The sequence below is a fragment of the Habropoda laboriosa genome, unplaced genomic scaffold (genome assembly GCF_001263275.1).
Source record: "Habropoda laboriosa isolate 0110345459 unplaced genomic scaffold, ASM126327v1 scaffold76, whole genome shotgun sequence".
Classification (NCBI taxonomy): Eukaryota; Metazoa; Arthropoda; class Insecta; order Hymenoptera; family Apidae; genus Habropoda; species Habropoda laboriosa.
The window spans coordinates 652052-667853 of record NW_017100184.1 but is presented as its reverse complement, the minus strand read 5'-3'; the positions used below and the strand labels follow the sequence as shown (position 1 = coordinate 667853).

General features: G+C 34.2%; 1 protein-coding gene across 1 annotated transcript in view; it reads right to left on the bottom strand.

Annotated features, from left to right (window-relative positions):
* Window positions 1-944: 944 nt before the first annotated feature.
* Window positions 945-15802, bottom strand: part of LOC108579408 (WD repeat and FYVE domain-containing protein 3) — an 18219-nt gene continuing 3361 nt past the window's right edge. Inside the window, 37 exon segments of the mRNA XM_017942936.1 lie at window positions 945-1059; window positions 1165-1362; window positions 1448-1702; window positions 1788-2206; window positions 2286-2477; window positions 2560-2787; window positions 2853-3106; window positions 3176-3399; window positions 3473-3707; window positions 3791-3944; window positions 4032-5351; window positions 5451-5660; window positions 5738-6360; window positions 6441-6801; window positions 6876-7074; window positions 7161-7309; window positions 7404-7579; window positions 7659-7867; window positions 7936-8103; window positions 8175-8404; window positions 8482-8753; window positions 8844-9027; window positions 9101-9237; window positions 9300-9701; window positions 9780-9995; window positions 10080-10369; window positions 10466-10839; window positions 10927-11217; window positions 11300-11566; window positions 11637-11920; window positions 12003-12124; window positions 12192-12543; window positions 12629-12810; window positions 12886-13072; window positions 13201-13393; window positions 13470-13628; window positions 13701-14080. Of these exon segments, the coding sequence (XP_017798425.1) occupies window positions 945-1059; window positions 1165-1362; window positions 1448-1702; window positions 1788-2206; window positions 2286-2477; window positions 2560-2787; window positions 2853-3106; window positions 3176-3399; window positions 3473-3707; window positions 3791-3944; window positions 4032-5351; window positions 5451-5660; window positions 5738-6360; window positions 6441-6801; window positions 6876-7074; window positions 7161-7309; window positions 7404-7579; window positions 7659-7867; window positions 7936-8103; window positions 8175-8404; window positions 8482-8753; window positions 8844-9027; window positions 9101-9237; window positions 9300-9701; window positions 9780-9995; window positions 10080-10369; window positions 10466-10839; window positions 10927-11217; window positions 11300-11566; window positions 11637-11920; window positions 12003-12124; window positions 12192-12543; window positions 12629-12810; window positions 12886-13072; window positions 13201-13393; window positions 13470-13628; window positions 13701-14080 (10211 nt within the window).

Genomic DNA, 15802 nt, shown 5'->3' with positions numbered 1-15802 from the left:
ATTTTACATTATAATTTAAAATAAATATTAACAATAATTATTTAATATAGTCAAATACGAGAAACGATGTAAGCGTTACGACAGGGAAATTAATCGCATAAATAGTATAATATTCTATATATAACCATTAATGATTACCTTTGAAATTTATTAGTCATAAATTTGTTAAATTAAAGTAAGAAAGAAAAAATCACAGACTACGCGTATTAAATAAGTGCTGCTATACATGAACGTGTATATAACGATTTCAATACGGTCTTTGTTATTAATAAAGTAAGTGCAGCATATAAATTAAATATACAATACAGAACGCGACTGTACATTGTTGTTCGACATATAAAGTATAAACACACACGACGTAGAAAAGTATAAGAAATGATTGTGATTGAAATACTGAAAACGAAGATAATGTTTATATTTTACAACGTGTGCTTTATAGAAATTAAAGGTATCAATGTAATGTTCATTTTCAAATACTGTCTTTTAAAATTCTTCCAGTACAAACCTGCCGATAAAGTGAAACAGGCCGATCGTTGTTAGGAAGTATCCTAGTTCATTAGGATAGTAAAAAGTATACACAAGCGATATCGTATGATCGACAGGAATGCATTGTAACATTAAACGTTTACTCCGAGACGAAAGACAAAGAGGAAAATCATTTGAATCCGTATAATAAAAAATTATCCGAAATTATCCGAAGGATGTCATGACATTATATGAAAAACCGAAATGCAGCGATCAGTTTTCCTGCCTCCCTCGTACAAATGCAAAAGTCTTATAAGACAAGGTACCGTACAAGATAAGAAAAACAAAATGCACGCTTCGTTTCTCTTGCACAAAAATTCGGATAGAGACATAAAGGGGTACCGGTGATTATGTACATTCTCGCTGTACCCGCTCTAAAACCGATAACTTATACGAAACCGTACAGTATACTGTTATATTTAAGTGCTACTCTCAGCGGAATGCTGAGAGCGTAATGACGAATAACAACCTTGACAAACTCTAACAGGTTTTAAAATTCCGAGCCTCGATATTTTCGATTCGAATCGACTGCATCTGTATGGTAAAATTATAAAGCACATTAACAAAACATATATCAATGAAACAGTAAAACAGAATACAAGTCGTAGATTCTTGAATAATCATATAATAATAACTTACTTTGAACAGAATACTTGTCCGCAGTTGCGACAATGGTGTCTCCTTTCATAAAGATTAAATCTAACTCCACAACCAACACAAGAATCTGCTCCTTCGTCTTTAAGCCAGTGATCAGCTACCGTACGTCCAGGTTGTTCGCATACACTCCACGAGAAAACCCTTCCCCTGGTATCCCCAACATACACTGTTCTATGATCCCTGGAATTTAATTAATTATATGTTCTATATTTCTTTTTTTTTTTTCGTATTTTTCACGTCTTCCAAATGACTAACAATATTTTACCTTGATACTGCGAGGGCCGTTATGGACGCTGGTTCCGCGTTATCCTTGCGATCATATGCAGTATGCATCGTTAATTTGCTTCTAAATACTAATTGCCGTTGCCATTTAAAACCGTCTCTTAAGATATTTTGTGAATTAATTTTTTTAGGTTTCGTATCTGCTTCAGTAACCATAACGAAACTATCCGTTAAACTAGTATCACTTTTACTAGCTCGCAGAGCTCCTTCAGAATCCCCCGGATTATTGGATGACTCGCTGTAACGTGTAATTTAATTGTTATTACTCCAATAAGAAATGAATAACAAAAGATGTACGTACCAAAGAGCACTAATCGTATTACCTTGTTTGAGTACCTTCGCTATCTGCTCTTCCACCGCCTTCGCTTTTACGAAACATTGGGTTTCCTCGACTCTTTCTTCGAAGCACAATCGTAGTTGCGTTATTATTCTGCGGTGATGGTTTGCTGCTAGAACCATTGCTCGATTCGTTATCCGAACATTCTTCTTTTTCTTCGTGCAGTCTTGATGCTTCTTTAGGATTTTCAGGTTCCGATAGACTACTTTCCGAACCGCTTTTCGCAAGCATACTTGATCCTTCGGCGGAAATGCTCATCTGTTTAACTAATTCATGCACACTTTTTTTCGTATTTTCATTCTGATTTTCATTTTTACTTGACTTCATATTTTTTTCTTTGGTAGTAACAACTTCCTCTGGTTTCTCTTCTTCTGCAGGCACTTGTACATAATCCATCGACCACATCTGTAAAAATATAATCCGTTTCGCTTATTCATTCCTGACGACTCATTTTTGATATTTGAGTAAACCATGTTATTCTTACACGAGCTACACCATCAGTCGATCCTGTCATTATAACATTTTGCGAATCCCATTCGTGAGTTTGGCTGAAAGCAACGCATAAAATTTGTTGCATTCTATCAGCACGGCCAACGCACGTATTAACACTTGCAAGTTCTTCGCCATTAATGCTCCAGACATGTAACCATGTAGCTGCGCAGGTAGCTATGTCTCCCTGTGAAAGAGTATATTACCTTTAAGTACGATAAATATATATTTTCATTATCTGTTCGATTTGAAAAGTGTATCAAACATACTGTTAATTCATTTATGGCCACAGCAGCCACCGGTCCTGCGTGTCCTCGAAGTTGGCGCACAAATAAACATCGAGACAAGTCCCATATAATTGCTGTACCGTCTCGAGATCCTGACACAATCACATTGTATGCTGGACTTGATGATAAACACGTAACAGCATCCGTATGACCATACAAACATTGTTTAATGGAAAGTTGTCTTTTAGTATACTCCCAAACAGTCACAACCTACCAAAAAACAATTTTATTTCACAGAGCTGTTCGATAACAATTAGATTCTAGTGATAACTTACAGAGCTTGTGCCAGCAGTTACTATTAATTTGGAAGACGGACAAACGCAAGCGACTATTTCTCCGCCACTTTGTATCATAGCTTCGCAAACAAATATAGCTTTGTCACTGTCATAATTTCCTATTCTGAGGGAATGATCCGCGAAACCCCATGCAACGTATTTATTATATGTCGGAGGAATAAGCGTTTTATTTTGTTCCACAGCTAACACGGCTTTATCAACGTGAAGTATTTGCCCAACTGGACCCTTTAATTCTGAAAAATTCAGGTTTAGTACCAATTATAGTACTAAACGATCCGATAAAAAATATAAAAATAGCACACCTTTGATAGGTTGAAGTGACGGTTTCAAATTATCAAGATTATGGAAGAACAATTTATCTGATGTAGTAATACTTAAGCCAGGAGTAATAGGCCCAGGATCAATAACACTGGTTCTTTGGGTCATTTTTTTAGCTGGATGCGGTTTTTTAAATAACTGTTTTGGTATTTGACCAAAATTGTTAATAAATCCAATAGTAGCGTTCTTTTTCAACGGATCATCAATGCTGAAGAAAAATTATAAAAATTAAACCACTAAAAAAATAACAACAAAGTAGTAATAGTCGATTAAAGTCTTACTTATAAATGTCAACATTTCCTTCATAGAATAAATAATGAAATACATTAACAGCTTCAACAGCAGCAACACCATTCTGTTTACAACCAAATATTAAGTCGATCCATTGATGAAGATGTTGCGACACATAATCACATTCTAAAGCAAGTCGGTGCACGCGTATAAATTCCCGAGGATCTTGCTTTGCCCATGGAGGTAGCACAATGTCTCCCAATTGTACGCCACTCTGTTTAGAACCTAAGAATAACTTACAATGTTAATCTTGACAATTCTATTAATAATCTAACCTAAACGCTCAAACCTAATAACACGGTATTTACCTAAATCAAAGCGATTGGAGTTAACAAGAAATTCTGGAAGATAAAAGAACTCTGGTATAAGTTCTTTCACGTCAGCCATATTGTGTTTAGATGCCGAAAGCCACGCTTCTTTTATACTATTAAACATTCTATCCGCTAGATCAAAGTGTCCACCCTAGATAGAAAGGAATATCAGAATCTATGTATTAGAATATCAATTGGTATTGTGATTGAAATTATCAAACAATTTGTTTATTCGAACCTGTAACCGAAGAAAATGTTGCGTAAACGGTTCCATTCTAACCAGATAAGAACATACTATCATAGCGGAAGAATAATGGGTTCCATAATGATAAGGAGGCATTTCTCCATGCGGATCATCCCATTCTTTATATCTCTTTTTAAATTGCAACAGTCGTTCTGGACTTTGTGCACCCATAGGTTTACTAAAGTCTCGGAATGTTGCTGGATCAGTAAGATCCATTTCTTCGCTATCATAATCAGCCAAAATCCAAGGAAATATTGGATACTGCATTAAATCATTGTAGCTACGACCCGCTAAAGTATTAAGATGCATCAGATATTGAAAGTTCGATATTTCGCCTCTCACCCATCTTTGCGTAACTGAAGTTTCGCCTATTAGATTCGAAAGTAAACCAGTAGCTTGCTCTACGTTTGCTGTCCTTTTTTGACCGGCAACAGACTGCTGCGCACTGTCAGCAATCGCCGTTGCAACTGTCATGAATCTTTGATAAACCTTATTCCTTACTTTACGCGGAAACGCTAACAAATAATTTCTACCATCTCCGCTAAATACTTCCAACGCCATCGGTTGTAACAAATATCTTCTTTTATGTACTTCTCTAATATCTTCATAATTAAATTTCGAACATTGCCTCATGGCTCTAGATCTTCTAGGAGAGCCCGGTGACGGTAAAATTGGTTCATAAGCTTCTGATAAACTCTCGATATCTCTTATTTCTCTGGTCTTTAACAACGTGAATCCGTCAACTACATAAAAATGTTCTTTACCAAACAACAATAAACCTTCGGTTGTATCTAAACCTTGAATTCTGGCACACCTGAACATGTGACTTATTTTTTCATGTTCCTCTAACAGTCGTATTAAAGTTTGATTGTCTGGTACAGTCTGATTATTTTCTTCTTCTTGCTCATTATCTTCTGGCGCTTCATCTGGTTCACTAGCATGACGCTCTAATGTACATGGTACCATCGGAGGTTCGCTTTCCGTAGAAGTGTCATTGACATTTAACGGTGTATCATCAATAACAAGATCGCGTTCACGTTCAAACATGCCAGATGAATTACCAAGTTGCTTTAAATAGTATTCTTTACTGTCCATGCTCGTTGCAACTTTGTACTTCAATTGTTTATTATCAGGATGCTCTAGTTCAGGTCGGTAGGGATAATGTATATAAAAAAGTTCATTTTTCATCATCTTTTTTCGCATTCTACATGGACCCTCAGTCATGTCTAACATCCATTTGTCAAGCCTAGTGGACGTTGGCGGTCCCCATAAACCACGTTCTCTTGTTAATTCAGTTTCAGTTTGCAACCATTCCTACACAACATTGCATTATTAATGTAATTGTTATTATTATTACTATTATTATTATTATATATGTATTATGTCTTGTTTGTTTTCTAATGGTATTCTTACTTGATATACATATCGCTGAGTATGTTGATTTGTTTGTATATATTGCAAACGTTTCGCTGCAGCAAGTTCACGGACTAATGCAATATGTTGCTCCGTCCACTGAGCTACAGTATTCTGGTGTAATCTCAATCTGACGCGTATAGATTCTTCTTTCCGAACTTTTGTTCGACTTGCTAGTCTTGTTAAACCTCCTGTTACCTTTTGTATTTTCTGAAGTGTAATATAATTTTTTGTACAATACTCCACTTCATTCGAATTGTTATTAGAACCTATAATCGTATACTTACCGACTGAATTTGATTATGAAGTTCCCAGGGAACCTTATACGAAGCCTTTCTTTCCATAACAACGTAATTAAACCAAAGCCTAGTTGCGGCTTCCTGTATTTGATCTCTCACTATCGATAGCTCAGGAGCACGTTCCTCACCAGGTGCTGGAAGAGTAATCTTAAAAACTTCTTCTATAGCTGGCTTTTTACATACATATAGCTCTTCCCAAACTCTTGTAGCAGCAACAGCCATTAAATTATGACCTTGATGAGACGTCAATCTATCATCGCTGGCTTCAACTTGCGGGTTAATGTGCCATGTTGTCTTCGCATTAACATCACGTACAATTTTTATGTCAACTGTTAGTTGCAACAAACAGTAAGTCAGGCAACCGATGAATTCTAATTCATGATTACCAGCGCCAAAAACTAACAATCTATGGGTGGTAAGCTTATGCAATGCTTCTAATACGGCCATTTGATCTGCTATTGAATCTGTTGCTCGTGATAGTAAGAATAAAATTGTTCTATTTAAACAATGATGAAGACCTTCCATACTAACAACACCAGGCCGTCTTTTTGCTTGTCCAATTAATTTTACGATAAAGCCAAACACTTCGTGGGGATCTTTTGTTAAAGCACCTGTGTGCCATCGAATATAAAAATGATAAACGTTCGAACATGAATTTTACTGTTAACTCTAGTAAAAGTTATTATCTTACCTTGCCACAGTTTGTCAACTATTCTAGCTGCAACATAACATACATTATTGGTTATATTATTAACTGATCCACCAGGAACAACAGGTAAGGCTGCTTGTTCTCCAATTAGAACGTCTGCAGCTAATAGATGCTCCATCAGAATAGATAGAATTTCTGTTTGATAACGCGTTTGCTGTCCTGTAGATGCGTGTTCTGGCCATGCTTCTAAAACCAAGTCAATAGCTGGTGGAGACTTTGCACTGACAGGCAAAGAAAGAGAATCCACTACAATAACTCGCAAAAAATCCATGACAAATTTTTTTGCTGGATGATTTATTAAGCCGACATCTTTTGATGGAGATCTTACTAATACTGGTTCTTGCTAAAATAGCAAAATCTTATTAATGTCAAAGTTTATTGTGATTACAGGACTTGTTACTCATCTATGAATTTTACCTCATCTGCTGGAGTACTAGCTCCACTACTATCTTGGCTAGAACTTGTAGGTTTTGGAAACAAAGTACCAGCCAATGCACCTAACACTTCTGCTGACATAAATACTTGCATAAAATCAGTAAAATTATGATAAAGGAAGAACAGGAACTGTATTATTGTCACAGGATAATCGCTTAACCAATCAGGCAAAGATTCAGGACTATTAAATAAAAATTATATAAGTTAATGTAGTTAATTATATAAGTACTTGGCACAATGTGTAAGCATAGAAGTTAAAAAACTTACTTGATCGAGTAATTATTTAACATTGTTCGTACCATAGCTAATAAAGTAACTACAGCCTCAGGGCAAAGATTGATTCTACTTGCAAAAGACGATAGCGTGTGATTTGCAGGGACACCGAACAAAAAATTCCACACATTGTCCAAATCAAGCTATTGTTATAACATACAAACACTTGTTATATTTATGTTTGATTTAGATGTTATAAAGTAAAGTAAAATGTGAATACCGAACTTTTAAAATAACCTTCGAATCGGTAGGTAACAATTTCACAGGTTGTCCCATCATAAGTGCAATAAAGAGAAAGTATAATTCTGGAACAAGATCTACATGTTGCGGTAATAGCCATCCTAAATGTTGGAATCCTGGTACATGAAGGCCAGATGGTTTAGTTTCACCAGCTGTCATTTGTTGGTGACAGCCTAATGACAATATAAAAGTGTCAATTACAATTAGTCTGGTACTTATTTCATTAATGTATGATATCTTTTGCACACATACCAAGTGCTAATGCCATTTTATTATGGTCTGTATGACGTAACCAACTACCATTGCTAGTTCCTTCTTTAAATTTTTGTAATATTGGTTGTACAGAACAAATGGCTACTAAAATTCGTAACCCCCATATTACCGTAGTACTATGAAGGCCAGATTGGAGAAATAATAATATCCAATCTAAACCTAATACTTTAGCTAATTCTTCACACATACTGAAAAATATTATCAAATTTAAATCACCGTGTACAATTATACTTTTTACCTTAATCATCCCACTTACTATACATTCACTTTGGGCCCATTAAATAACAGAGAATGTAATAGTTGTAAGCAACGATTTCGCAAAAGTATGTGCTCTCCTTCTCCTTCTTTATTTCCTTCGCTTTCTCGAAGGATTAAATGCTTCTCCGAACATTGAGGTAATGTAGCGACAATAAATTGACCGAACCTACAGAGAAGAATATTGTTATTTACATTACTACCGAACATACTTGTATTTTGTAGAATATATAAATTTACCAAAGCAAATCTGTTTGTCTTGGTTGACTTAATAAAATACTCAGTAACGCAAGCAAAATCTGTCTTGTGCTACTTTGCTTTACATCGCTCAATATGTGCAGCAATTTATGCACTAATTGCAAATTTCTCATTAAACGTAAATTCGTTCTTTTTTCACTTGACTCTGCTATTAATTCATATAAATGTTCTAAAAGTGATCTTAAAAGTTCACCTGGTGCTTCGTGCCAAACCTAACAATAATTCAATACATTTGTAATTTTTATTCTGAAAATAATATATTTATTAAGAAATTAAGGAGGGATCGTACTTGCAAGTCGCATAGGAGATCTTGAAATGCCATAACATTAGGTATTGCACTAGTTTCCCTACCACTGTCAACTGTACCTACAAGACTAAATGTAAGATGCAAAATATGGCTGTTTAAAAGAGGACATTTTCTTCTTAGTAACATTGCTAATGTTTGATATCCTCTTCGACGATCCATTTCTTGCTGTGCAGCTTGATTAGATCTCACAACGCAAACTAACGCTTTAACAGCTGCATATAAGGATTCTACATCTTGGGCCATAGCGATTAATCCTATTGAAACGAACACACACTATTCTTTAAACTGTGTTTTTAATATATATTCCAGTGGATTTGAAAATATAGGTTTCTAAAAGAATTTACCTAATAACACTGAACACCCGCCTACATTATCGATCATTGTAGCTACTGGTCGAGGACTAAAAACTCGAACACCGAGATATCCAACGACTACACCGCCAAGTGCTCGTGCTGGTCCACTAAGATGTCCCGCCGAATTATGAAGAACTCTGATAGGCGTGGCATTTTCATGCGACGACATACCAAGCTTTCAAATAATAATACGATTTAATTAATAATGTATAAAAGATATAATTATAATTGCAACAAATGGTACATACTTGTTTAGCAATTGATTTATTATCAGCTCGACTATAAACTTTCCTAATTTTGGCTAATGTTAATTGAGACATTGCTTTAGCATTTAATCCAAATACAACTTTTTCTTCCGCAACAAGGGGTATTAAAGGTTCCTCTCCTGTAATAAAATTTTACATGTATTCAAAATAATAAACATGATTATAATTATATACAATTTACCTGATAACTGTGGAGATTGTAAGCTTCCCATATAATGTGGGCCTAATTTAAATAATGTTAGTATGTTCTGGGAATTAAATACTTCTTCCACTAAGTGACATGGCCCTTGCTTCCACGTAAGCCTAGAATACCGCCGCCAACAAGGTGGTGTACCTATGTATCCGTACACTGGAGATGCCACTGTCAAATTTGCTGCTCCTCCTCCAGGAACTTGTGTAATATAATGCAGTTTTTGACTATGAATATGCTGACCATCCAAATATAACGAGAAACTTGAATTTTTTAAAACAGCACGATTTAGTACTATCGCTATATGATGCCATTGCCCTTCATGAAGCAAATCAGGACACCAAATTCTTGCACCACATTCACCAGTTCCTTCTGGTTCCCATTCACCTACATCTAAATATGCATTAATTGTGCATGTTACGATATTAAAAAGAGTTTAATTATTCATATTAAAATATAAAAAAGACTCACTTTGTAGCATCGGTGTTTCTTGCGTAGATACGATAATAGCTTTATCCCTTGCGCTGAGCACCGCAGTCAAGCAAATTAAATCTCTAGCTGATTGCGGAGTACGTACTAATGTTAATAATCGCACGCAGTGAGGATCAGTTCTAGGGTCGCTAAATTTGTCAACACATATCCATGTACTATAAGTTAAGCCTGTTTGTGGAGGAAATAATCTATCACCTAAAAAATTGTCAATACAATAAATTTATTTATAAAAGATATGCATTTTTTAATATTTGAATCTGTAAAAAATCTACAATTTACCTGAACCAATTCCGCCGAGCACACTACTATCAGCAGCTACAACCGTAGGTGGAGTTGTACTTTGTGGTGCAACACTAGGTAAATATAAACACGCAAATCCTTCTGCACTCATATCAAGTTCTACAAAAGGTGGTAAAGTACAAGAACCGTGTGCACGAAAATCCTTTGGCGTTGTCATCGACACTAAAGTTTTAATACGCGTTAGTGGCACAGGTCCACCTCGAGGTTTATTTGGTTCAATGTCGTCGAGTGAAATACAACACAGTGGATCACCCAAACGCAAAAATGCTCTGAAATTGGGGGATAGCAATATATACATACACACACATGATAATTATTTTTAAATGTATGACAGTCAGTTTTAACAAGTCTACTTTCTATCTTACCTTAAATCACGTGGTTCTAAGGATTGTGCTGCAAGTCTTTCTATAATATACTGCAACGGTTGATGTAGAGGATGTGTTTCGTCTTGCAAAGCAATTCTGCCCATAGATAACAATTCACCCGCCATTCCGGCATCACACATTATTTGCTGGTTTCTCTCAGATCGCACTAAACTTTTGACGATTTCAGCTACATATAGTTGCAAAGCTAAAGCCATTTGAGAATTAAATGGTTCTGCAATTGATGGCAGTAAATGTAACATTCCAACAACTATGCCAGGATGAACAACAATTGGTTCAGGTGTAGGTGGACTCAAGTTCAAGGAGTTTATAACACCTCTCTTTCCACTTCCCGGAGAATCGAAAGATTTTTGTTGCTAAAAAATGACCGCAATATGTAATATTTAGTTCATTAATTTGATAATAAAACGTATTGTACATTACAAAGTAAACCTAAAAGTCACCTCGACGCTATTTTGTTTATGATTTGGCGATCTCATCCCTAAGCCTGCCAAGTTTGGTTTATCAAAAGAATCAAGCGCTACATCATACAGGAGTCGAAGTAATAAACATGCATATGCTAATGTCTTTGGTATTACATCCGGGAACACAGGTTCTAGTACGCTTCCAGTAAATAATGATGATAGCATGTTGTGATAATTCGTAGTTGGTACTATATCTATTTCAGTAAGTTTTGTTTGCGTTGAGAAACATCCAAGAAGCCGTAAAGTGTCACACAAACTCGATTGGCATATCTGCAAAGTGATTATTGCATAAAAACGTTATATTATTCTACATCTATATTACTAATATTAGTAATGGCACTTAAGTATTTACTTCGTGATGGAAGAATTTCGCATTTGCTGGTTCAAATCTCATAGCTGTACTTATTGTATGAAATACAACGTGTAAAAGAGTTAATAACTGCGTCTCTTCCTGCGGCGTCCTTTTTATTATATCGTTACAAGGTTCTGTAGTTTCCTGTCTTTGCGTGCCTAATTGACCCTCCAAAGATACCAAAACGGACATTACATATACAAAACCTCCCACCTTCCGAAAAACGGTTCTAGTTCGATGAGATTCTCGTAAACAAGCCAATAAGGACTAAAAAATTAGAAAATTGTGTAACAAAGCTAAATAATTTAAAGGTTAATATTAGTATTCAGAAACGAACTTTTAAAATATGTGTCTTTAAGATTAAGGCATTAGAAGGTGCTGAGTGCATGACACCTAGTAATGTAGCCATGTCATCGTCTCCTCCTGCACTAAGTATCAATTCCCTAACAATACCAAGCGCTTGATACCGACAATCCATATAGGGAACGAGATTATGAGCACAACGTGCTCCACCACATTCTCTAAAGACATTAGCATTTTGAACATTTCCTGCTAGTAATGTCGTCAACGCTTCCATTACTAAGGCACCCAACCGTTCATCTTCTGGGCAGATTTCGTATTCTGGAAAACAGTATTTATTTTTCTTCTTCCTTTGCGAAAGATGTTGAACTCATTTGAAAGTAGAACGTAAAAATATTAATACCTAATCCTTGATCACATGCAGCCTGCTTATCTTTAAGTAATGTTGCATATCTATGAAGACATGTAACAAAGACTTCTAACATACCTACTTCTCTATACACATCTTTAAATATGTTGTTGTGTCTGAAAAAATATATTTGTCAATTTAATAAAAAGTGTAATTTATATATAGTAAAAGATTGTATATTACCTGAGTATATTGAGAAGTGTTTCCATACATAAGATACTGCAGCTGGTTGAATTATTTATTTTGAGTAGTAGAGATAAAGATATAAGTTCCTTACAAGGCACAAAATTAAGTTGAAATACTATAAACTCTAGTAGCTGAAAGAACTTTTCTTGTATTTCTCGATTTTTTAAGTGAATTTTTTCTGCAAATTGGGATAATGTATTTTGTCCTTCTAATATAAAATAATTGGCGTTGTCACTGTGATATACACTAGATATTGCATCAAGAATTGTACAACATAAAAGTGGTGAATTAGACTTTACAAATACAGACTGTAATACTTGGAATGCTTGAATATTTCGAACGCTTCCTCCTGCAAAAATAAACGTAAAATAAAAGTTAAAGAGGTAAATATACATTTATAAATTACTTAAAATTAAATGCTAAGATACCTGTACCTCTGTTACTTGGTTGAGGTAAAGTAAAACCAAGCATTTGAAATAAAGATCCCATACTAGCTTGACTTGGCTTTAATTCTGTATGACCACACATTGTTAAAGATGCCAACATAAGCACTAAATTTCGAATAGCATCTTGTGCTTCTGCTCTACTATCTTGTTCTAATCTTGATGGGGCATGTCTATAGATCATAAAAATTTGTAAAAGTTATAAGAAACAATAGTATTAAAATTGAAAAATCATTTCCAATTCTTACTTTAATAAAAATTCCGATAAAAAGATATATCCCTGACAAGCGCGAAAATCATCCAAAAGTGTTTGAGACACCTCACTGGAGTCTTTTAAAAAACAAAATACTGTGACAAACATTTCTACCACTTCCAATGGTGCCAGCTCAGGTACACGTTGCATATTATCAACACATAGTGCTATACATCCTTTATCTATAATTAAAAGTAATAGCATTTGATTCAAAATTAAACTGCATTTAACAAAATTTTGAAGAATATAATATGTTCTTCAATATTGCTGCATTTTCAATTTAATAATACAACCTCTAACTGATACTTACTATGTATATAGCTTACTACATTTTGGGTTAGTCCATGTCGAGATAAAGTCATTAACACTTCTGCCGCACTTTTACGCCACATCACATTGTACAGAGGACACCAAGTAGTTATTGCTGAGAATAATAAAGTAAGATCATCCTTTCGAGCTAGTTCTTCTGCTGGATAAGGATGGCTACATAATCTCACCAATAACTGTAAATTAAAAAAAAATATTAATTTTTTAAATAAGAACTTCGCAAAAATATGGCGACATATGCAGAATGTTTACTTGAACAAATATTTTTTGTAATAGTATTCGACGCTGTTTCGGAGTAAAATCGCTATTTGCATCCGTAATATCAGCTTCATCGTCAATCATTTCGGGCAAATCAAAAAATAGATACAAACATTTCACTAATGTCGATGGAACAGAAGCAGTAGTCATTGCCTTTAAAAAATATAAATATATTAGTACAAAATATTAACAACTGAAAAAATGAAATGTGATTAGAATATATACCTGTATTACAGAAGTATCACCTGCTGCAAGCAAATTTAGTGCAGACAATAACATCCAACCATTGCTTGATTCTTCACTATTCTCAATTTCTAAAAACTTTACAATGGCACAACTTGCAGTTTCAGTACTCTGATTGCTTGCTCTTCTACTGATTTCAAAAACCATTAATTTAGATACTTGTTGTGTAAATGCCAAAATGTCCCAAAATTTTTCACTCATATCTCCTGTTGGACTAGATCCAAATACCTGAAAGTTCATTAATTGCAATTTATTAAAAATTATTTAAACTGTTATTCATTTAACATGCACGTAATGAATATTAAAACAGAAAAAACTTACTTTGCAAAATAATGGCAACATATTATATAGTTTATCATTACGTTCAGCATCTGAGAGGGGATGTGGAGGATGGGTATATTCAGAGAAAAGTTTTTTAAGATGCATAAGACCCAGAGCAGTATGTTGAGAATTCGTATTTCCTGCACAATCGTCTAAACCACCAGTACTATTAGAACCCATGCCTCCAACACTGGTACCCCCTCGTAGTTTACGCATTATGTTCATACTTAATATTTGCTAGGAACACACAAATTAATATACTAAAACTATTGCATCAAAATTTAATACAAAGCTAAGCAAAGATATGATACTACATTTTTAACTTACATCATTCATGTTATGATGGATATTTTACACATTAATATACTTTTAATTTATACATTTCTAATACATAGATGATATTTAGTGTACATAGTGAGAAAATATAAATAATGTTATAAACATTTATGTAGCAAGCTTTCCCCAATATTATAAGTGCAAAACATTTATCAGCAAATGTTAATTTGAAACAACTTGAAATCAACTGTGACATTACAAAAATAAATATATGTATACCTATATGTACACAGTTATGATATATTAAATTTTATACTATTCATGATTATAATCATAGAAATTTTGTGTAAAAAAAAAAAACTAATTACAATTTCTCGAACTGCTACTTATAAAAAAACCAACTAATCACAGGAGAGTATAACAAAAAATTATACCTATAAAAAATAACGTAAATGTATGTTCTTATAGTGACGATATTAAAAAATTATAAAATGTTCAGTTTCATACTAATGTACGATGATTATCCTCGAAAAAATAATAAATTAAATTTTTAATAAAGAACTTTACAATGTGTAAACGTTGATCTGCAGTAATACAATCCGTTTAAGCACTTAACGTGCTATTATTCGAAATGTTAACATATCGGAGAACATATAACATGTGAAAATGGCACATTGTTGTGTAAGACAAGGTGAGACATCATTTTTTCGTTTTATTACACACATTAATCAATTTTTCGTGTGCTTGTCATGATAATTTTTACACTTTCAATCGGTGACACTACTCTTCATCGAACGCTCAGTTCAATATTTACGTCTATCTCCTGTCAAAATGTCAAGTTAGAGTGAAGTTACAATGACTCTCCGTAACCGCCCACGATTCTTACGAACAAGACTCGAACACCACCGCGCGGACATACACCGTATTCCCTAGCAATTAATCAGTTATTACCTGAAACGCGTCACAAGCCGGGAAATTCTACATTTTCTTTCGGAAAATTGCTCTTTCAGCGAGAGTATTTAATATTTCAGTGGCAGCAGCCATCTTCATATACGATTTCTTCGGTCCACACCAACGCGATACGTCGATAAGTATCACGTGACTGTTAATAATCACAGATCTATTCACCTTTCAAATCTGTGTTAATACTTAACGTTCACTTATAATGAAAAATTATTTCATTTTGCTCATTCCTATATTCGTTTTGATAAAAAGTTAATTACAAACAGGATATTAAAGCTTATAATTGTATAGAACACTTAAAAAAGAAAGTATTAAACAATCAAGCACATTGTTAACCATATATTTATGTTTGAAATTATATTAATTATCAATGTAGGGTGCAAAAATTAATTTGCAAAATTAATTATTTTTTTATTCATTATCATTATTACATTATATACAAAGTACATATATTTAGAAAGTTTTGTGTCAAAATGTATTTGATCGAAAGAAACTTTTAATTCTTAAAATTTTTAACTCGTTCG